At 37.1% G+C, this 24467-nt stretch overlaps 2 protein-coding genes across 2 annotated transcripts; one reads left to right on the forward strand and one right to left on the reverse strand.

Moving 5' to 3' along the window:
• The first annotated feature begins 449 nt into the window (after window positions 1-449).
• On the forward strand, window positions 450-1784 carry LOC149662803 (uncharacterized). The gene has a single exon (XM_089842323.1). The coding sequence runs from the start codon at window positions 450-452 to the stop codon at window positions 1782-1784; it is 1335 nt and encodes a 444-aa protein (XP_089698449.1).
• Window positions 1785-17682: 15898 nt separating this feature from the next.
• On the reverse strand, window positions 17683-19856 carry LOC149662804 (uncharacterized). The gene is made up of 2 exons (XM_089842324.1): window positions 18114-19856; window positions 17683-17712 (listed from the first exon to the last, which is right to left on the reverse strand). Exons 1-2 carry the CDS (start codon window positions 19854-19856, stop codon window positions 17683-17685), a joined length of 1773 nt encoding a protein of 590 aa, XP_089698450.1.
• Between the last annotated feature and the right edge of the window lie 4611 nt (window positions 19857-24467).

The raw sequence follows: 24467 nt of genomic DNA on the forward strand, positions 1-24467 counted from the left end.
GGGGACCTGGTCCGGATGGCTCAATCAGTGGAGCGAAGTATTTTATAACGTTTGTCGATGACAAGAGCCGTTATCTTACCGTATACCTCATGGCGACGAAAAGCGAGGCATTTGGATGTTTTCTCAAATATAAATCTTTCGTCGAAACACAAACCGGCAAGAAACTGAAGGCGCTTCGTACCGACAACGGGATGGAATTTTGCTCTCGACAATTTGTGGAATTCTGTAACAAAGAAGGAATAACACACGAAAAAACTAATACCTATTCACCACAGATGAATGGAGTGGCCGAAAGGATAAATCGAACATTACGCAATATAATGCGAGCAATCAAAGAAGAAGCCAGATTACCAAATAAGCTCTGGGGTGAACTGGTGCGTACTGCAGCATATATCAAGAACCACTAACGACATGTGAAACTTGATAACCGGGTACCATTAGAAGTCTGGATGGGGTCAAAACCGAGTGCCAACCATTTCAGACGAATTGGAAGTATTGCATATGTCCATATTCCAAGTCAACGTAGACAAGATAAGTTACAATCGAGAGCCAAGTTTGGTATCGTAGTCGGATACGCTATTAATACTGCGGGATATAGGGTATGGTATCCAACAGAGGATACGATAATAGAAACGAAACATCTACAAATTGACGAAGAGAAAATTGGACTTCAACATATTGATCCTGGAGCATCTGCCACAGATAATGGACTATCTTACTGGATATGGGAAGAACCGGTGATAGATAAGCCTAACGATATAATTGGACAACACGTTGACCATCTAGAAGATGATAATGAATCGTTTGAAGATGCGAAAGCTGACGAAGAGCCGATTTTACAAGCTGACGAAGAGCCGGTTTTACAAGCTGACGAAGAGCCGGTTTTACAAGCTGACGAAGAGCCGGTTTTACAAGCTGACGAAGAGCCGGTTTTACCAGCTGATGAAGTGGTGATGCCGAAGACAGAAAAAGACTTACCAGAAGGCTGGACGAGGAAAGTGTCAATATGGCAATCTGGAGCAACAAAAGGGGGTGCTGACACTTCTTACTACAGTCCAGATGGCGTTAAATTTCGTTCCAAGCCGGAAGTAAGGCGATATATGGAACAAAAAGGGCTCACACACGATCTGGCACCCTTCGCATTTTCACGACAAGCTGCTAAGAAAGCAGTCAAGAGTTTCCTTCAAGGTAGCAAAACCGGAAGTAAAGAGAACGACGATGTTCCTGAAGCGTTTGCCGCATACTGTACCGATATAATCATACCAACTACATACCAGGAAGCGATGAAGTCTGAACAAGTCGAAAAGTGGCAACAGGCCATGCAAGAAGAAGTAGATACGCTAAAAGAGCGCGAAGTCACAGGACTTGTGGAAAAACCAGAGACGGGAAAGATTATTGGATGTCGCTGGATCTATACGTTGAAGCGCGATAGCGAAGGGAAAATATCTCGGTATAGGGCTAGACTGGTGGCCCAGGGATTCAATCAGAAGGAAGGTGAAGATTACGACACCACCTTTTCTCCGGTGATTAACTTTGGGTTAATCCGCCTGTTTATCGTACTATTCGTCGTTAGTTTTGGCTGGACCCATAAGCATTTAGACGTGAAAAATGCCTATTTGTATGGAAATCTCGACCACAACATATACATGAAGCAAATACCAGGATTTCACGTTGCGAATACATCCGACTATTGTCTGCGGCTCCAAAAGGCATTATATGGACTTCCTCAAAGCGGTAGACAATGGTTCATAGAACTCGACCGGAGTTTCCAAGACATTGTTTAAGTTAAAGTTTGTAGAAACCGAAAAGAACCTAGCTGATATTTTTACTAAATTGTTAGGGAAAATGAATTTTGTTAACGGAATTAAGATGTTAAATATTGAATAGCTAATGAGTAATTGTTGAAAGTATTTATTAATCAAACTATAGAATTTTGCATTATGTCAAAGAGGGCGACTGTGAGATTATGAACTTTGCCCTAATGTTTAAATTCACCACTAGTGGCGCCCTAGTAACTTTAGCCTATTCTTGAGTCAGCATTCTAAAATCTCAACGCACTTTAGTCAGTCTAGTTTTCGGTATCATGACGGATGGTTCATGTACCCTTCTCACCCTCGCCTTTAATTTAATTTAATTTATTATGTAAATACGTTAGTTAACCTTGTTTATTAAAAGCCTTAGATATATAATTTCCCCAGTGTTATTTATTTCGGGAACAGTAATGATTTGGAAAAGGGGTATTATTTGAGAATTCAATGAAGCTAAACATCAATATTTTGGAAAAGGCGTAGCATTTTTAAATGATTGATAAAATATTACTAAACTATCCTAACATAACAGTAATGATTTGGAAAAAGCGTATTATTTGAGAAGTCAAAGAAGCTAAACATCAATATTTTGGAAAGGGCGTAACATTGTTAAATGATTTATAAAATATTACTAACCTAACCTAGCATAACAGTAATGTTTTGGAAAAGGCATATTATTTAAGAAGTCAATGAAGCTAAACATCAATATTTTGGAAAAGGCGTAACATTGTTAAATGATTTATAAAATGTTACTAACCTAACTTAACCAAACCTAACATAACCAAACCTAACATAACCAAACCTAACATAACCAAACCTAACCTAAAAAACCAAAATAAAATACCCCAGCTAAAACATCCAATATGTAACTCAACCTAACAATACTATATTTCTCGTTGTGAAATCCTTAATAGTGCTGAATTTTAAATTCGCCTTCTAAATTCAGCACCTGCAAGGATATTAAATTCGATTATTATCGATTATTCAGAATTATACTTACCATTCGATTTTAGTAAACTCACCTTCCTGATGGAGATTCGAACGAAGATTTTCTGCGTGACGATCCGACGCTTTACCACTAGACCACGGTGGGACGCAAACCACTTCGAAATCAAATAAACTAGTATACTAGCTTGGAACTTTCGGTTGAAGGGAATTCGTTCCAATAGGATTCGATTGAATGGGAAAATATTCCCATTTAATAGAAAACCGCCATTGGGCTAGATTTTAAAATACTGGCTAGAAATTTTCGGACGAGTGGGATTCGTTCCAATGGTATTCTGTTGAATGGGTAGACTCCCCAGGATCTACTATCAATGCTAGAGCCCTTCACTTCTAGTCTCATCTCACTTATGAACAAACGAATAATCTTCGATGGAATCTTTGTTCACAGAACAAAAAACAATACCGTTTCATGTTCAACAACACTAGTTTAAAGCGAAATTTTGATATCGAAATCGAACGACACTCTTTGAACGATTCTAGTCCATGACGTCATTTATTGTTTTAGTTCTATATTGAACGAATAAGTTAGAACGATTCTAGTCCTTGACGTCATTCATTGTTTTGGTTCTATATTGAACGAACAATTAGCACGATTATAGTCTTTGACGCCATTTTCAGGTTTTGGTTCTAAATTGAACAAACTCATAGTCATTGAACAAACCATTCAGTGCACTGAACAAATTTTGAGTTTTGTTCAATCTAGAACGCGACTATCTATTTTGAACGGATTGTGAACGCCTTTTTCTAACAGTGTATACAGCCTTCAAGGCTTCGAATGGCGCACAAGCGAACTCATGGTATGTGGTTGGGAAAACCAAAATATTACCTCTCCGTGTCAAGAAGATTACATAAACTTAAGTATCCAATGAAAACGTTATTATGTTTTTGAGTTGGGGTTTCCCATTTTTGTTGTTGTTTTGAAAAATATATCGCAATGCACGGGCTTTGATAGATATAGGAGGCAATGAATGAAATATATCACAATGCACGGGCCTTGATAGATATAGGAGGCAATGAAGGAAATATATCGCATGCACGGGCCTTGGTAGATATAGGAGGCAACGATAATATCTCTCTTTGCACGAGAGGTTTATCTTTAATATTTAAATTAAATAAATATAATTATTTTTAATTATTTTAATCTTCAATAATTAACATTAATAATAGTTAAATCGTTTAAAATAAAGTTATACCTATTATCTTCTCAAACTTTGCTAATATTGACGTTTAAAGTGAAGGGTACCCCTCTTGCCCGCTTTTTTCAAATTTGGGGTATATATACGATTCGTTTCCATTATAATAGTAAGGAAAAAGCGCAATTGCGAAAACCTTTGGTGGCGATCCCACCTTAGGGAGGCTAGACGTTTCTCGTAACCCTAGCTGATCGCCCCGTATATCCTAAAACCAAACGATGATAATGGAGTAGAAGCCAATGATACAGATTGGTGTCTATGTGGAATAGACGGAAGACCAGTGGATGGTGGTGTTAGAAGCCAGTGTAAGTGCAGACTGGTGTCAATTTGGGGTTGACAAAGAACAGAAGATGGTGGTGATTAGAAGCCAGTAAGAACAGACTGGTGTCCGTGTGGGATGGACAAAGACCAGAAGATGGTGGTGTGAGAACTCAAGTAGAGGAGCCATTTCCGTGACTGTGAAAGCAGTTCGGAAATGGCGAACACGTTTGCTCCGATACGCAAACTGCGAACGCGGTCACGTGGGTGTAACAACGGACAGACAGACACACAGACACACACACAGACACACACACAGACACACAGACACGGCCGTTACAGAAGCTCTCCTGGACTACGTCACACGGAGAGGTAAAAAGGGAAGGGAGAGTTTGTTAAAATACTGCTAATATACTTAAAGATGCTTTTTAAAAAGGGTAGTGATTTGTTGGTGTAGAATCTGCAGTTTAGCTCAGAGAGTTAATGAAGCGCCTTGTATTTCGTTAGTGACATCTTCAATCCAGTTGATTTTTTCTTTTTTTCTATATTTCATACTATTGAACTGAGATGGCGTTAGTGGTTAATGTCATTAATTGGTAGCTCTTTTTACTGGTTCCATCGCGCTTGGTTTTGTTTTATTGATGTAGAGTCTGCAGTTTAGTTCACAGTTAATGAGGAGCCTTGTGTTTCACTATTGAACTAAGATGGCGTTAGTGGTTAATGTCATTAATCGGTAACTTTTTTACTAGCTCCATCGCGCGGGATTTTGTTATGTTAATGTAGAATCTGCAATTTAGTTCAGAGAGTTAATGATGTGCCTTGTGTTTGGTAGCGACATCTCCAGTCCATTTTATTTTGTTTTGATATTTATTACTTTTGAACAAATAGCATTACTGCTTAACGTCATTAATTGGCAGCTTTATTTTACTAATTCCATCGAGCTTGTTTTGTTTGGCAAATGTCCGTAAAATAACGTTCATAAGGCGTTTCGATGGAAATTTAAATTGGGTTTTTTAGAGTTACGAGTGAAGTACTTGAGGTTTAATCGGGTGGTGAAGGAGGGGGATTTGGGGTATTTCACCACCCGCGGACACGGGGTAGTCAGTTCCTGTAGGGTAGGCATGCTGACAAGTCCCTTATTCCCTCAAAACTTTGTCGCCCAGAAGCTTGGCTTACAGGAGTGCGCCCAAACTCCCAACATAGTAAAGTACATAATTTTACTAACAAACCATTGCTGTTCTAAATTTTAATAACGTTGAAGCAACTTTTGTTCAAAAAACTTTTTTTTTAGCAAAATCATATCTGTTATGAACTTCTATTGTGTTGATGAACTTGAAGGCAAGGCTTGCCAAGCCGTTATATAACTATGCAGGGAAATTAAATAATTGACACGTATTATTTGGCCTTGGTACAGCTTGACGTTCTATAGACACTCACTCAACAAATACGAGGGTTATTTCTTTGAATATCTTTGCTGTTTTTAATCCAAAGTCGCTCTCATTCTTTGCACACGCCAGTCTAAAGTGTCTGTTATTTCGGCATAGAAGTTGAATATTTATATTTCTTGATCTATCTATCGAAGTCTTGTGGTGTTGTTTTTTATAATGATGATGTTCATATTTTTTAGCTGTGTAGTTTTAACCTTTTATTATACTGGTAAAGGCTATGATGAATTATCTTTCTGTTGAAGCTTAGCAGCTGGCACGTGTTGATACAATACGCTTATAATTGTACGAAAATAGTCTTTAAATTGCATGTTTCAAAGTTGAACATATGAACTGCTCGTAGCATTTTTGTCGAAATAATTTTGTTCTTCGTTATATTAGTTATGTAAAGGGGCGGAGGGGGAGGAGGCGAAAGAAAACTTAACATTTACTGGCTATTATATGTTCATTTAAATATGAGATTTTGAGGGTCAATTTTTATAAATTTTGTCAGGCAACTCTTAGCTTTAAGTTTGAAAACAGTGCTGCTAGAACATGACAATTATTGTTTTGCGCGTGGATTACCAAAGGGACAATGAAAAGGTTATAAAATTTTGAAGAAAAAAAATTATTCCAAAAGGCTTTGCAAATTCTACCCCTGTTGGTTTTAATCAATGCCACCCGTCACTCAGACTACTCCAGCTGGTGAGAAACACATAGAGAATATGCAAAACTTCCTGGAATATTAATTGAAAAAAAAATGTTTTAGTTATTTTATTTACACGGGTAATGTAATATATATATATATATATTTTGGTAACCGCAATTGGGGAAAAAATTCTCAAACTTTATAAAAACAAATTATCCAACAATAGTAGGATATTAGTTAGTGGGACAAATTAATAAGTTCATATGGCTATTAAATACTTTAAAATAAATTTTTGTAAGTGGTATTAGATTGGGTCGGGTACACATTATTGATAAGTTATACAAAGAAAAGGTTATATTAATAAATAATATTTAAACACAAAATCTTCGCTACAGGGGTTGAAATTAAAACAGTATGATATTAGATTAAATTAATTTTGTTTATAAAATCTCGTGGACTTTTTTGGAACGGTTTGAAACTATGAGCGTCTTAATGTAAAAAAAAAATATATATATAGCGCGCTTAAAAGAGAAAAATGGTAGTTGCGAAACTGATATTTAGAGAACTCTTCGAATATATTAATTTTAATCAGTATTTATTTAAAATTTGTGTACGAGTGTCTAAATCTCAGTTCCCAAAATCTGTTCAATGTTAACTAATAATATGAGTTTGTCTCAATAGTAACACCAGCTTATTAAAGAATTATATTTAATCACATAGCATTACCAACAGGGGCTACGTTTTTAACTTGTTTTTATATAAAATACCATTGGGGCAGGGCAAAACCCTTCACTAGAAAATTTAAAAATTAATTCAAGAATCATCGCCTTTTTTCGTAACAATAGCATGGCCCTACAATCCTCCTTCCTCTCCCATTCACGGTTATTATAGTCTGGGCAACATCAAAATTTATCTCGAACGATTGTAAAATTTAACTTGCTCGAGAATTAACAATTTTACCCAATCATAAATTACTTTAAAGGGAATATGAAACTATTAGTATATCTTTGACAGATACGATGCTCCTTTCTGGTACGAATATTGAAATTTTAAGCTTTACCCGGGGTAAATTTGATATGGATTCTTCAATCACGTTAGATCCTTTAATGTGTCTGGACTCTTTCCAAGAGCAGAACAGTGACGTCAGTCAAGTTACTGACGAATCTCTCCCTTTTTCTGATTATTGCATCACTGACCTCGTACCAGCTGTTGTCTTTTCTCACAAAGTTCACATAATGTCCCTCGGCCAACGATTCACCTTTATGAATAATCACCCCTTTAGTTTTAAAAAGCATCTTGCTCAAAGTGACATTTTGATTTTCAAAACTTGATATTTTGGTCGAAATCTTAACTGGACGACCATCTTTGTAATCGCCACGGAGAAGACACAAAAATACGTACTTCCCGCTGGATATCAATACATCACGCTCTTGTATTTTTGGGTTGTTACAAAATACGCATGGCACCTCTGTTAATCTCATCCTTTTTTCTAGAGATTTCCAATCAATTTTATCTCGGTTTTCTAGTGGAAGATTGAAAATGTTGCTTTCAACAATATTTTCCGAACATTTTTTCCGAAAATGTCAGGTACCACTTTTAATGGACCCGTGACTGGCGTCACCTTTAATGTTTATAGTAACGGAGGTCGAGGTGGTCGCGGAGGTAGAGGTGGACGGCAGGGCGAGTCTAAAAAACCTTATTGGCGCGGCAAGCCGAGAACATGTTATAAGTGCAAAAAACCGGGCCATTACATTCGAGATTGCCCGGAAATGAAGGGTACCAGAATTTTTTAAATTATCTGTCCTGGTATATTTTTTGTAACATCCTGTATTTTTAAGAAGGAATTGAACAAACTAAAACGGAATTTGTAAATTTGGCCACAGATGTGGCCAATTTGACCCTGGATGTGGCTTCGGCCGAAAAAGAAGTGGCTTTGAATGGAAAAGTAGCGGCTCCTGCCGATATAGAAGCGGCTGCGACCGAAAAAGAGGTGGCCACAAATAAAAACACATTGGTGAACAAGGTGGTAGAAGAGATGGAGATGGACAATGAAGGGGAGACAAGTGTCTAAAAATGTTAAATTTAAAAAAAAAACTTTTAAAATATTTTATTCCAGTGAAAAAAAAAACTTAACTAAAAATATATTAAAAATGTAATAAAATAAGCAATATTTAAAAATGTAATAAAATATAAAATAAATAATATTTAAAATGTAATAAAATAAAAAAATTTAAAATGTAAAAAAATATTTAAAATGTATTAAAATAGACAAAAACAATTAAAAATGTATTAAAATAAGCAATATTTAAAAATGTAATGAAATAAACAAAAATATTCAAAATGTAATAAAATAAAAAAATTTAAAATGTAAAAAAATATTTAAAATGTATTAAAATCTCGAATCTCTACGTTCCTGTCCATTATGAACAGTGCTGAGAGAATGATACATCAGAAAGAGCCATTCAAATCGAATTGCCGAAAATATTATCCATATTTTCATTTCATATAACAGAGAAAACAAATTATTATGGTTCTGAGAGGAGCTTCCCATTTTGGTTGTTGTTCTCAAAAATATATCGCAATGCACGGGCCTAGATAGATACAGGAGGCAATGTAGGAAATATAACGCAATGCACGGGCCTAAAAAGATATAAGAGACAATGTACGAAATATAACGCAATGCACGGGCCTTGATAGATATAGGAGGCAATGATTTAACGACGTCGGTACTTGGGTTTATCTTTAATATTTAAATAAATATAATTATTTTTAATTATTTTAATCGCCAGTAAATAACTTTAAAAATAGTTAAATCGTTTAAAATAAAGTTGTTCATAATATCTTTCGAAACTTTGCTAATATTGACGTTTAAAGTGAAGGGTACCCTTCTTGTCCGCTTTCTTCAAATTTTGGGGTATATATACGATCCGTTACCATTATAATAATAGATAAAAACGCATTCGCGTGAACCGATGGTGGAAGCCCTGCCATTGGGAGGCTAGACGTTTCTCGTAACCCTAGCCGCTCGCCGCGTATATCTTGAAACCAAACGATGACGAAGGAAGAGAAGCCAGAATGGACTGACTAGCGTCCATGTGGAATGGTCAAAGACCTGAAGATGGTGGTGCATAGAAGCTGGTGTCAATGTGGAATTGACGAAGAACAGAAGATAGTGGTGCATAGAAGCTGGTGTCAATGTGAAATTGACGAAGAACAGAAGATGGTAGTGCATAGAAGCTGGTGTCAATGTGGAATTGACGAAGAACAGAAGATGATGGTGCATAGAAGCTGGAGTCAAGGTAAAATTGACGAAGAACAGAAGTTGGTGGTGCTTGGAAGCAAGCACGTACAGACTAGTGTCCATGTGGAGTGGACGAAAACCAAAGCTGGTGGTGTTGGAACTCAAGTAGAATAGCCAGAGGAGACAAACCCAAATTTCCGTGAACTGTCAATGCAGTCCGGAAATTGGGAACACGTTTGCTCCGATACGCAAACTGCGAACGCGGTCACGTGGGGTCTGACAGACAGACACACAGACACACACACAGACAGACACGGCCGGTGTAATACCTCTCACGTGACATACGTCACTCGGAGAGGTAAAAAGGTGCAGAAACGACTGTACGACTTGCCGAAAAAACAGCACGAAGTTTTAATCAATGATTATAATCCTGCGCTACTTTTGGCTTCCAAAGCCAACATGGATTTGCAATTTGTCGCTGACAAATCGGAAATAGTGACAAACTATGTCACGGCGTACGTGACAAAGGGAGATCGGGCTGACATGGACCAAAATTTTGCCGAGTTAGGGAATGAAAATTTGTCCAAAAAATTATTTGCCTATAGATTGAAATCTTTGACGTGCAAGCAAATAGGAATTTAAGAAGCTCTTGATATGATGCTGGGCCAAGATCTTTACAACAAGTCCGACAGCACTAAACTTATAAACACTAACTTGAAAACCGATCGAGAATTTTGAAAGGTTACAAGGAACTCGCTCGTTTGAGGGAAACTGACCCCGAAAGCAAGGACACTTGTCAAAAAGGGTTCGTCGACGACAAGTATCCGAATCGTCCCGACAGCTTGGAAAATCTTAGTTTGCGGGAATTTGGTCAGTTTTACGATTATGCGAAGCACTCTGAAGGTGTCGAGAAAAATGCGAGTGTAATCGTGTTGAAAAACAACCTGGGTTTCATGAGAAAGAGAATTAAACCCTACATAGTAGAGCACTACATTCACGACCCGATAGAGGAGAAAGAAAAGTATTGTCACGCTCTACTGATCCACTTCAAACCGTGGCGCGACGAAAATGAGCTATTGGGCGAGTTTGAAACCTACGCGGATGCTTTCGAAAACTCGCTTTCAGTGTTGAAAGGCATGAGAGAATATCACGAGAAACTCTCCGTTTCCAAAGAAGTTGAAAAGAAACGGAAGGCTTCTAAAAAGGCGCAAGAGCCAGAAACCATAGTCTCTGAGATTGAAAGTGACGACGATGAAAATGCGCTGAAAGGGAAAGAAATTGTTATTGAAATTGAGAATGCCATGGCTGATGTGGAAGCTGCCATGGAAATGATTTTCGAGACTGTTGTTGACAATGTGGCTTTACTAAACTCGGATCAAAGGCGAATTTATGATCACATCATGGATCACTTCTCCCAAGAGGGAGAAAAATCTGGAAACAAGTGCCTTTTTGTGTCGGGACCTGGTGGCACTCGCAAATCGTTTCTTATCGACACTCTCGCCAACGCCGTAAGGCGACGTTTTCAAAATCCTGCTAGCGTGGCAATTGCCGCGCCAACGGGTTTGGCAGCGTTGAATGTTAATGGCGTTACATTACACAGATTTCTAATGTTGCCGGTAGATCATGGGCGTATCGCCGAATACCATTCACTGAGTTCTGACAATATGAGCATTATGAAAGAAACTTTGGGAAATTTAAAACTGTTAATTATTGATGAAATTGTTAATAGTAGTGTGCAGAGCGCTAAGCTTATCCTAATTAAATTAATCAACGAAAGTAACGAGATTTTACATCTAATAGAAACGAATTTAATAAGCTAAAGGTTTACATGTGTTTATAGTAAAACGGTTACAGAGCGACTGACGGCTCGCCTTAGAAAGAGTAATAAAAACAAAAAGAGAGTTATAAAGTTCATCGCCGCGGGGAAACAACTTCGACATATCATACTGGATAGCTAATAGGGTAAGCCCGTTCGTCTGTCCACATTTAACACTTCCCCTTGGCGATGTTGTTTTCATCCACGCTTAATCCGAAACGTTCACAATGATGTTTCACGTGCGCTGCACCAAGAGGTTTTGTGAACATATCGGCTAGGTTGTTTTCCGTTGAGACGTAATTAAAAACAACTTTATTTTCTTCCACCATCTCTCTAAGGAAGAAATATTTTAAGTCGATGTGCTTGCTTCTGTCTGAGCAGATTTGGTTCTTGGCCAAACACATTGCTCCTTGATTATCAACATAGATATTGGGTGGTTCTTCAAATATGGATTTTACACCCAATTCAGCCAAAATGCTTTTTAACCAGAGTAATTCTTTGGTAGCTTCACACATTGCTAAGTACTCTGCTTCCACGGTTGATAGTGCGGTTGCCTTTTGTTTTCTGCTGCACCAAGAAACGGCAGTTCCTCCTATTGTGAAAATGTAACCGCTGTAAGACTTCCGGTCGGTTTTGTCTCTAGCCCAATCAGCATCACAGAACGCGACAAGGCCTTCCGATTTGTTCTTAAATGTCAATTTGTAGTCTTTCGTATTCTGGATGTAGCGTAAAACGTGCTTCACGCTATTCCAATGCTCTTCAGTATATCCTTTATTGAACTGACTGAGATACGTTGCGGCAAACGATAAGTCAGGTCTGGTTGTACCAGCCAGGTATAGTATACTTCCTATGGCTTGTCTGTAAGGAATACTTTTGTTTTTCGCCTCTTCATTTTTCCATTCTTCATCGGATAGTTTGTCTAATTTAACACCTGGGTCAAGGGGTGTTTTAAGTCCTTTGCAATTGCTCATGGCAAATGTCTTCAGAATTGACTCGGCATATGCTTTTTGATTTAATGATATGGACTCGTCTTCATTTCTTTCAATGCAAATTGATAATACATTTGCCGCTAAACCAAGGTCGTGGATTTCAAATGTATCTTCTAATTTCTTCACAAAGCGGTCGGCGGTGTTTTCATCTTTGGCAATAATGAGAGTGTCATCCACGTAAAGCCCTACTATAATGCCATCTTCTAGGTTGTAGTAAATGCATGGATCTGTCTTCGATCTTGCCAAGTTACTTGTTTTTAGGAATGCGTCAAAGTGTTTGTTCCATTCACGCCCAGATTGTTTGTACAAACTCTTGTGTAAGTGACATACCCAGTCCTCTTTTCCTTCTTCTTGAAATAGTTCTGGTTGTTGCATATATATATCTTCATGCAATGTGCCATTGAGGTATGCACCTGAAACGTCTATGTGTCGAATCATCCAGTTCCATTTAACAGCGAGAGCTATTAGGATTCTGAGACTTTTCATTTTCATTACTGGTGAATTTGTGTCGGTGTAGTCTGTACCACTAACTTGTGAAAATCCCTTCGCCACAAGTCTTTCTTTGTATCTTTCAAGCGTTCCGTCTTGATGAAACTTCTTCCTGAATATCCATTTTGATCCAATAATAGTCCTCCCGTTAGGTCGTGGTACTAATGTCCATGTTTTATTATTGTTCAGTGATGACATTTCTTCGGCCATTGCCTCTTTCCATGTCTTGGCGTCATCTCCGGATATTGCTTCTTCAACGGTGCTTGGGTCTGGGTCACTGCATGCGATTTTGCAGTTTTCTTTTCTCTTTGCTCTTCTTTCTGATCTTCTAAGTGGTTGTTGTCCTACGTCTGTCTTATCTTTGACCTTTGATCTTGGCAATTTTGTATGAATTTGTACATCAGTTATTGGTGTTGATGTCTTCCCCTGCAATGTACCGAGTTCTTCAATTGTATTGTTCATCTCAATTTCGTTTTCGTCTTCACCATCTTCATCTGAGTCGTCCGAGTTAATCTTCCAGTCATTATCAACGAAAACTACTTCTTCGGGTTGTTCGTTTTCATTTGGGATTTCGTCTTTCTTCTTCAAAGGGTAGTGATGTTCTTCAAAAATAACATCGCGACTAACGAAGATTTTGTTAGTTTTGAAATCCCATAATTTGTAACCTTTAACCCCTTCAGGATAACCGATGAGAACTGTTTCTACTGCTTTTGGATCCAACTTCGTGCGTTTCTCTAATTTGCTCTTCACTGACCAAACACGGCATCCAAAAACTCTTAAGTTATCCAAGTTGATAGGTTTCCCGGTCCAACGTTCTTCAGGTATTTCGTTTTTGATAGCCTTCGATGGACATCGGTTTCTTAAATAAACTGCTGTATTCAATGCATCGGCCCAAAAGCTTCGCGGTATTTCTGATTCCAGTAATAGACATCTTGTCATATCCATCAGAGTCTGATTTGTTCTCTCCGCGACTCCGTTCTGCTGTGGTGTTGCTGGTATGGTCAATTGATGCTTTATACCGTTATTCTTCAAATAGTCGTCAAATTGTTTACTGCAGTATTCTCCCCCGTTGTCCGATCTCAGGGTGCTTATTTTGAGTCCGAGCTGCGTTTCCGCGCTTTCCTTAAACTGCTTAAATTTGTCAAGGGCTTCGCTCTTGTTTTTCATGAAATACGCAGAGATGCGTCGTGAAAAATCGTCCACAAATGTAATGATGTATTTTGATCCGCCTTCAGACGTTGGTTCTATTTTACCCATGACGTCTGAGTGTACAAGCTCTAATGGTCTTGTAGCTCTAGTTGCTTCGTTAGTCGGGAATGGCTTTCTTCTCAATTTTCCCAAAATACAAATCTCGCATGATTTATCTTTAGACTTATCTCGAGGGTAATCTTCTTTGAATAAATGATGTAGCGCTTCAGCGTTTGCATGACCCATTCTTCTGTGCAAAAGTTCAGCATTAACTTCTTTTGTAAATTGAGCTGTTTGTCTGAGAACTTCTTCTTCTTTGACTTTATATAGCCTGCCCTCACGTGTAGCTGTTAAGATGACTTGTCCATCTTGTTGTTTTATTTCCGCTATTCCATCTTTAAAAAGTATCGAATAGCCCATTTCTTCAATACGCCCTACGGAAAGAAGATTTCCATCCAATTCGGGTACACTGCAAAATAAATTTTCACTAAGAGATCGCAAAAGGATCACTATCGGATTAGTCAATTCTGTCTCAATTTGAGATCACTAGATCGTGTTGGGATCACTTATAATATGTGTATCAATAGCAATCCGGAAGCGTGAAAGTGTTCTTTTTACGTTACTAAGTGATCAACTGAGAGCGATGTGACAGTGCATCATTAGCAATCTGGAAGCGTAAAAGAGTGTACTTTTTACGTTACTAAGTGATCAACTGAGAGCGATGTGACAGTGTGCTGCAAGTGACCGCAAAGATCGCATTTGTCTTAATTTTAGATCACTCACACACATAAGAACGCTTCTGTTACACTTTAAAAATTATTTGGGTCATGGGACTAAAATATTTAAAATGACTCAATTTTAAACACCATTTATTTATCAATATTTTTCCAAATTTTAGAAATTTCTAATTCCAACTTAATGGCTTTGGTACCAAGCTTATAAAAATTATGAGACAAGACAAATTTTCCCATTAGGCTCATTGCCTGTACAAACTGCTTTGGGTAGTCAATTTCGAAAGCATAATGGTATGCAATTATTAAGTGTAGAATGTTTCTCAGTTCAACATATTTTTCCGTAATTTGGACGATGTTTCCTAGTCCCACAATAGCACCTTGCTTCGGAATATTTCCTTCAAAACTGACAAGAGCCATTACTTGCCCATGGCTCTTATCAGATGCTTCTTCTTCAAACTTTTCTGGCTGTAATATACATGATCTTTATATTTGTGTTACTTAGAGCTTGAGGAAATTTTCTCTTGAATTGAAGATAAAGAGTTCCTGAAGCTATACTTTTCTGCCCATTATCACATTAAATGATGGTTCAGAAAATTAAGCTATTCTTACCGAGACTTCTTTGATAATTGGGATTGATTTCGGTCCTTTAGTATTTGTCACCGCAACCTTATTTTCAAACATTTGCCAGGCTTCAAATGGCTTACGGTCCAACTAAAGACGAATAGAGGTGAGAAATAATTCAGTCGACATATGCTATAGACAAAATTATGGGATTTTTCAATAGACGCACCTTTGAGCTGAGATCCGACTTGGTGATTTCAAGCAAAACTTTCACAAACACATCCAGGTTTTTGAAGCATTTTTCATATAATGCTGTTCCTAATGTTAAACGAAGTTCAATCAAAAGCTAGAGATGATAGAAATTAAAAAAAAAATTCAAAGAAATGAAGCAAATATTTGGAAGCATAGATTTATATTTAACTCTTACTGTTTTAGAATTTTCGAAGCATGGATACTGTCTTAATAATTCCTTCATATCAAGGTTTTTCATGCTTTTTAAGTATCCAGACCGATTTGCAAATGTTTGACGCAACAATGCCCTCATTGAACCCCAATCAACTTTTGGCTTTTGATACTCCTTTTTCATGTTACTTATAGCTTCATCATATTTTTCTCCTGATAGAATGACCCCTTTGAAGTTATCTCTTGTATAACTAGGATTAAAAAAATTATTGCACAACCAGCGTAACTGAAATGTCAGTTAAAAAACGACTCTTTCATACCTGTGACTTATGGTTCTCTTTTTACAAGCATGTTCAGTTGGTCTTGATAATAAATCCCCATTTACTTCAACATTTGCTATTTTAAGAAAACCCTTGGGGTCTTTAGCTGCTCTACTATTAACTTTTAGTTTGCATCTTTCTTTTCTCATTCTCAAACTTAAAGCGGAAGTAAAAGTACTCTGAAATTATTTAGATTGAAATTTTAAACATCTGAGCCTATTTCGGTATTTTTCCAACGATTATACGAACCGCAAGAGAACTAATTTTGTACTTAAAATCTCATACGACTGATATAAAGAGGAAAAAATAGAAGCGATTCAGTTTTGTTTCTCTCCCGCAGTCTAAATATTCCACGTGTCGCTTCTATTTTTTCTTGATATTTTCAATATAATTTGGTTTACCCAAGCTTTTGTTCCTGGAGCTTTTATACACGGATATTGCGCTGTCATTTGCATCCCAATTTTGGCGTAAACAATTTGATTCGACACATTTGGTTCACGTACATAGTGAGCACTGCATTCTTGGATAAAAGCACTCCAATAGTCATGATTTATGTTGAGAACGCCTGTTTCCAAAGCACTTAAAATCAAAGGCGAAAATTTCGGGAAATCCAATTCCTTTGGTTAAAAAAACAATAAATATTATAATCTAAAATGTTAACACAATCCTTTCCATGAATTTTATATGAAATTTTTATTTACCGAATATCTGGTAGCGGATTTCCCAGACACTTGAACAATACTGTCTCCAGAAACTGCTTCATTCTGGTGATTTGCATCGTCAATATTACGTTTTTTCGGATTTTTGTCCTCATTGGAAAAACTTGGTTCATTTGGTTGAACAATTTCACCTTTATCCGGACTATTTTTAGCTGAAATTTCTGTTTGATCATCATGACGATTATTTTCAACACTTTTTTCCGTGTTTTGTGACGTTTCTTCGTCACTTTCCTTAAATGAGTGTTTTCCATCATTATATTGCTTATTTGCTGTTTTTAAAGGGTCATTTTCCATAGATAGATCTTTTGTAACGTTGACTTCTTCCATATTGACATTTTCAGTTTCACGTGTAGCAATTTTCAGTGAAGCTGTAAAATATTTTGAAGATTAATTAAATAAAAATGATAATCCAGAATCAAATTAATAAAAATTACCATTCTCATGCTTGGTTGGGGGGCAGGCACAATACAAACACGCATTATTTTCAGTCGTGCTTGGTTTTTCATACTCAAGGCATTCTCCAACGCATTCTTTACAAGCGCCACGGTTACAGCCTCGGCTATCTAACATTTCCAGGTATGGTGCAGGGTACTAGCAAATAGAGCTAAATTGCCAAGGTAATAATGTAGTCTTTAAAGGGATAATGGAATAGAAAAACAATTTATTTTTTTTATTAAGGGTGTTAAATTATGCATAAAATCATCAATATAACTTATCAAAACTCTCGTTAATTTATAATAAATTTTTCAAGTTGTGATTTTAGCTCACTTAGCCAAACTCCATTTTGATACAAAATGTTTTGCATAAAAAAAAAGGAATTTGCTGTGGCCAATCAGGGGGGGGGTGACAAAAATGACTTGAACTCACTCTTTTCCCCGGTCAAGGTTTAGCCAGCTTCAACGCTCGTTGAAGCGGGCTTTGACCGGAGAAAAGAGTGAGTTCAGGTCATTGACTTAAGTACATTCCTTTTTTTAAGAAATTTACACCTTAAGAATTTGTACCAAATTAAAATAGGCTTAGTGAGCTGAAATCACAACTTTCAAAATTTATTACGATTTAAAGAGAAAGTTTTGATAAATTACATTGATGTTTTTAAGCGTATTTTAACACCCTAAATAAATTAAAAATTTGTTTTTCTATTTCATTATCCCTTTAATTTTACTTTTGATTGCCGCTTAAATGTTGATAGATTTATTCAATTAAACATGAATATTTATCTACTATAAAATGCTTAAAATTTAGTACTCTAAGGGTTAGTGGCCATGGATTTTCTAATTGATCTCTTTGTATAACAATTTCATCATCATTTACTCTTACTTCATAAGCATGTAAATGAGACTGATAACCAATGACTTGTGTTGATTTGCCAATGAATAATTGTTTTCTTTTCGTTGCAACTATACCATGAATTACTGCAAATTCCCTTATCTCGCTAGTTAGAGAGGACAAGGACAGTGCTGTTCCTGGTTTATAAACATGACCATGAACCCCAAATTCTTTTATAACATAAATTTGTAAATCATCAACATCCAAGAAAGGAGTTATCAGATGTCTAATTTCATCACTGAGATCACCGAGCAGAATTACACTATCTATGTTTACCTCATCAGAGCCGTACAAAAAATTTTTATTTGGAGCCCCACTTACACTGTTTTGAAAGAAACAGTTTCGCAAGAGATGAAAGCGACTCATGCTAAGAGCAATGTTTTTAAAAGAACCCCACTTTCGACCTTTAAAAACGTTAAAATGCGCTTCGAATCTCATACACCACTGGTGTCTTAATGGACCGAAAAGCCTCATTTGTTTAGGAAAATGCACAAGATAGTGAAACTTTGGTTTTAGATTAACATTAGGATATTCGATCAAAAATGTCTCATTATACAGCTGAATGGCATTTTCTAATTGTTCGGCACTCTCCTCTAAACAATAAGGGGATGTACTCAAAAAAGTTATTTTCGCCAATAACACAAAATTTTTTAATTTCGGGTTGTCAGGTGCTACTTTAGATGCTAAAATAAACGGAAGTACTTCTAGAATAGTTAAAACTGCAGATGCCGAGAGCGATATGTGCCCTTCATGCGACAAGTTTGAAGATTCTATTCTGGTTGGTTTATTCTTTTTCTCTAGATAGGAGTAATCATATCTCTCAATTTGGGCGTTCAACCAAGCTATATCAAAAAAACTCTCCTCATTAACGAAATTAGCAAGCATAACTTTCAATGTGACTAACACTATTCCTTCTAAAAGCACATGCATTGGATCGTGGACGGCTAGCTCTAATGACACATTTTTAATTGAAAATAGGGGGGAGAGACTATTGATCCCATATTCTTTACTCCAGTGCTTTCTAGCAACTTCAGTTTCACACTCAGAAAGAATTTCGCACATTTCTAGGTGATCAGCAGTTTCCCGCCGCTGAAAATTATTCTCTCGGAAATTTTCAAAAATATCAGGTCTCTCGCCTAGACAAGTTCGACAGCATTTCTGAGCAAAAGCAACTCCCTCTTTGAAACCCCATAATTGGTTTGATGCTGGAGTGTCTGCAGGAGTACCAACAATCATTCCAGTAAAAACGTTTCCATCTTCAAGCAAATCAATACCAGTGGCTAAATTGTTCATGCTTTCAATAAAATCGGAAAGCACTAGTTTCAGACCAAATTCCTTGGCATCCGCAGACTTTACAATAGCTAAGAGTTGCTTAGTATGCAATTTAGACCTGAACTGGGGAGGTATATTCGCAAGCTCGTAAGAAAAAATTGTCAACTTATGAGTTTTCCTATGAACACCTATGGGGTTAACTGTTTCAATATCGTCGACATGAAGTACAGTTTGAAGGCAATTGGACCTTGAAATAGCGTTCTCTTTGTAATATAAACCATCGCACCAATCTTTCATAACGGTTGAATCACTGTCGTGAGAATTTTCAACCCAAAATTTAACATCAGGAGTTCTTAGTAAAGCTTGGATACTATTCAAGAAAGGAACGCAGTACGCATAAACATTCTTAGGTACAAATCTCCCTTTAACCTTAGTCCTTCTCGTGCCAAGATACAAAGGCATCACATCTCCTAAATGGAAATTTTCCCTAAAATATTTTTGTCTACCAGCATCATATAACATTCTGTTTAATGTGCTTGAAAAGTCAAATAATGCATCAAATTTGCAATCCTTAATATCTTTGTTATCTACGCTTTCCATAACTCGAGAAATCTCATCTCTTAAATTTTCTGAAATGTCATTAAATAATTGTAGAATTTCTTGAGCTATGCTGTTAATAACATTTTTGCTAAGCCCGTGTTTGCCTTCTAATCTCAAGAAAAAATAAGCAAATGACGCTTGTATGGATTTGAACTTAGAGCCTGGATTTAAATCCTCGTCAATTATTGGGTTAGGATTAGGACTATTAGGTGGACTCTCATTTGAATGGTCAGAGTAATTACCATCATCAAGTTCCATTTCATCCTCAGCTGCCATTTCAGGCACAGCTTCGTCCACTTGATTAATATCCAAAATATTTCGGTGATAACGACGGCAATGCACCTTAAAAGCTCCATAACTGTTTGTTTTATAAGGACAAACTCTACAGGAAATACTAAACATGCTTTCATTCTTATGTTGCTTAATTGTATGTTGATTTAAATTTGCTACACTAACCGTTCTGAAACTACACATTTGGCAAGCAAATTTGTCACGATTTCTAGGCATTTTTAACGCCACTACAAAACTATTGGCCTTCAAAAAATAACTAGGCTAATTAATTAATTTTTATTCATTACACCATAACTTATAGACGCGGCATTGCTCTTAAAATTTATTGTTTAAGGTATGTATGCCGTCGTTACAATCATAACTAAATAACAAATATTTAGAACTTTATCACCTTATTATTAACAATACACGAATTCAAATCCAACCGCATGGAGCAAGCCGTCATTCACGGTAACAACCCCTTGGGCCAAAAAGCAAACGCCATGCGGAACTAGAATTCACAACACGCGGGAGGCCAGTCAATACGCACTGCCTCTAGCGGTGGCTCTTGGCATAAGGAGAATGGCGGCGTGCCACACGTGGTTGGTTTTTATTTAATAAATGAATTACTTACCCCGAAATGAAATATTCGAGTTGCACGGCTGTGTTTCCACAAAACGTTTTTATTAACAATTAAGGACGAAGATGAAATCTTCTAAGTATAATCAAAAAATACTGAGATACTGGGCAGCGGACGAGGCTTACTCCAACACGGAGAAAGTCTTTTATCACACTATCTTAACAATCGCCGTCGTTATACAATTATAACTAATTAAATACCAAATAGTTAGAACTTTATCACCTTATAATTATTAATCTCACATATCCAGAACGGAAATGCTTGAGTTCCACGGCTGTGCTTCCTCAAATCTTCTAAGAGACTAAGCCTAATAAAAAATACTGAAATAATGGCCTTGGACACCGCGCGGACGACTGTACCGCTCCGAGCAATCTATCACCGAAAATGCCCTTTACCCTATTCCTAGAGTCCTAGGCGCTTCCGAGAACAAAAAGAGTTTTTTCGTAACCCCTATAGAGAGTTGGCACTCCATGTTATCTTCCCATAGTCGCTAATAAAGCCAAAGGCAGGGAGCTGCCGCTTCCCTATAGTCCACACTCCACAGGTGCTTTTAAGACCACGCCCTTACAAAATTTCCACTATTTGAGTAAAAACTGGGTCTGGTATCTTTACAATAAAGAGATCTTATACTGCAAAAAAGAGAGGTTGGACATTTATGATTTAAATCGAAGAAATTTGCAGCCTTAACGCTCCAACGATAGCGTTTTTTCTGTATATTTATTAGTGTCAGTCAGTCACCATAAAATAGGTGAAAACATATTGTAATATTCGTCTTTATAAGTTGATATTTAATTGCGGTACATATATCGCTATAGGCAATGTCCGACCCCTTTAAAATTCTTTAAAAAAAACAGTTTTTTGTCGCAAAAGAGTTGGGAGGATTTTGCAGAAGCAAGGGGTTCTATATTAGGCCATTTTCCATTGGCATTTTGCGTGGAGTAATTTTAATGGAGTGATAATTAAAAATGCCTTGGACGAGCCTTAAAATAAAACCTAACTTCCAAAAATACCACTCCATATGGTGGCAAAAAAATAGCACCCAATGTACCTAGCCAATAAATAAATAAATAAAATAATGAAATAAATAAATAAAAAGGCATTAGCGAGGAAACGCGAATCCGTCGTATTTACATGACGTCACTCTCACATCGAACATCACGAAAAGGAAATAACAGACCGAACTTAGAAACAGATAATGCTGCTGTATTCTTGCCAGGAACATTTTGCAACGCCCTTAAAATTAATATAAAATATACCGAATTCCTGATTATACCAGAATTAAATGTAATTCTGATTTTTACTATTAATGCAGAAAAACCGAATGTATATAACATAACGGAAATAAAAATTCAAAGCATAAATTCTACTCTGCGGCCAATTATAAAATGTACACGCTGCCTCTTTCTCAGATAATCGCGCATGGGTTTACTGCAGGGAGAACTAATTATAATGTGTCTTAAGATCACTAACAGTGATCTCAAGACACGGGATTTGCTGATCTCTAACTGTTATAAAGTGTACAGAAATTAATGTAGGAAGTGATCTGTCAGTGTTCAAACGCATACTTTTTTGTGTGACTGCTAAAGGACGCTTAAGGATCACCAACATTCACATAAAGATCACTTTCCAAAAATAATAGATTGTATTTTAACGTTAATAGAGCACTCACGAACGTTTCAAGATCACCTTTGGTTCACCAGAAATGATCTTCATATGTTCAAAAATGATGTCAAAGTGAATTTTAATTTTGCAGTGTACATATAACACGTTTTCCAACTGAATGTTAAACGACGACTTGTTTCTTTTCGTACGGAATTCCATCTTTCCTCGCCCTTCGACGCGTATAACTTCTCTATTGGCAACTTCAACTGACGATTTAAACGTTTCGCAAAAGTTAGTCATATTCTCCCTGCGAGAAGACATATGATCCGTTGCTCCACTATCCAGATACCAAACGTTCGAGTTAACTTCGGCTCCTTTCTTTGCATTTAGATAAAGTGCTTTATCGCAAACTAATGCGGTTTCTTCATTGGTGTCAGTCGTCTGACATTGAACCTTCTTAGCGGCGTTTTTCTTTCGCTCTTGAGTTTTTGATGCGACGTCTTCTTTTTGGACTTTGTCCTTATATTGTCTTTCGTAGTCGGGGCATTCGCTCGCTATATGGCCAAATTCGTTACAACAAAAACATTTAACAAAACGCGTATTTGTTGGCTTCTTCATCTTTCTGGTGTTTTTCTGGATTGTATTTTTACGGGTGACTAAAGCTTTTCCGCCATTAAGTCCTTCGACGCCATTTTGGCTTTCTTCTTCTTCAAGTCTATCTTGCCGTTTCTCTTCAACAGCGAGTCTGGCTTTGACTGTTTGCGTGGTTAAAGATGTCACATCATGCTCCAAATTCAAAATGAGATGCTCATATGATTTAGGAAGGCCCAATAACATAATTAACGCAACTTCTTTGTCAGTAAACCCGTATCCACATGCTTCTAGTTTTCTATGCAAATCCATAATTCTAGCCAAATAGGTCTGCACCCTTTCTTCTGTCTTTTTATTAACATTGAACAAATCCCTCATGAGTTGCAAAATGTGTAAAAGACCATACTTTGTGTGCATGTCGGCTAATGTGGTCCATGCAGCTGACGCTCTTTGATGAATTCCAATGTCGTCCAAGAAATTGTCTTCAACCAGTAAAAATAACATAGATATTGCTTTGTCATTGGTCTTCCTCTCGGCATCTGACATAGCAGGTCCGTAGCCAGGATCAATGGCTTCCCATAATCCTTTACTGATGAGTGCCGCCTTCATACGAATCGCCCATGAATGATAGTTCGCTTTCTCTGCTGACAAGCGAGTGATTTTAAATTCGTCTCCTTGCGTAGCCATCTTAGCTTTCTGTCTCGTTCAACTTCCTTGTTCCGAAAATTAACTTTGAACTTCTTCTTTTAGGATGCTTCTAATGTGCTTTTACGCGCAGTGGAAGCGTGCTGGGCCCATAACCTGTTAATAGTAGTGTGCAGAGCGCTAAGCTTATCCTAATTAAATTAATCAACGAAAGTAACGAGATTTTACATCTAATAGAAACGAATTTAATAAGCTAAAGGTTTACATGTGTTTATAGTAAAACGGTTACAGAGCGACTGACAAGGACTTAGAAAGAGTAATAAAAACAAAAAGAGAGTTATAAAGTTCATCGCCGCGGGGAAACATCTTCGACATATCATACTGGATAGCTAATAGGGTAAGCCCGTTCGTCTGTCCACATTTAACAGAAATTTCCATGGTCTCGTCGGTTTTACTGACTCACGTTCACTTGAGGCTGAACGAATTTTGGGAAATGAACCAACCATTTGGTGGAGTTGTATTTATCCTTGTTTTGGGAGACTTTTTCCAATTGCCTCCGGTTCAAGGAAATCCCGCGTTTATCAAAATCACTTCCGAAGAAGCCAGACTTAGATTCAATTGCATCGGAGGAAGTGATTTTTGGAAGTTTTTTAAATATGATGAACTAACGCAAAATGTTAGACAAGCCAACGACCAAAGTTACGGCGACATTCTAAGCAGAGTTA

Source organism: Phalangium opilio, unplaced genomic scaffold (assembly GCF_054372755.1).
Source record: "Phalangium opilio isolate 3A_F unplaced genomic scaffold, DU_Popi_V2 ptg000063l_1, whole genome shotgun sequence".
Lineage (NCBI taxonomy): Eukaryota > Metazoa > Arthropoda > Arachnida > Opiliones > Phalangiidae > Phalangium > Phalangium opilio.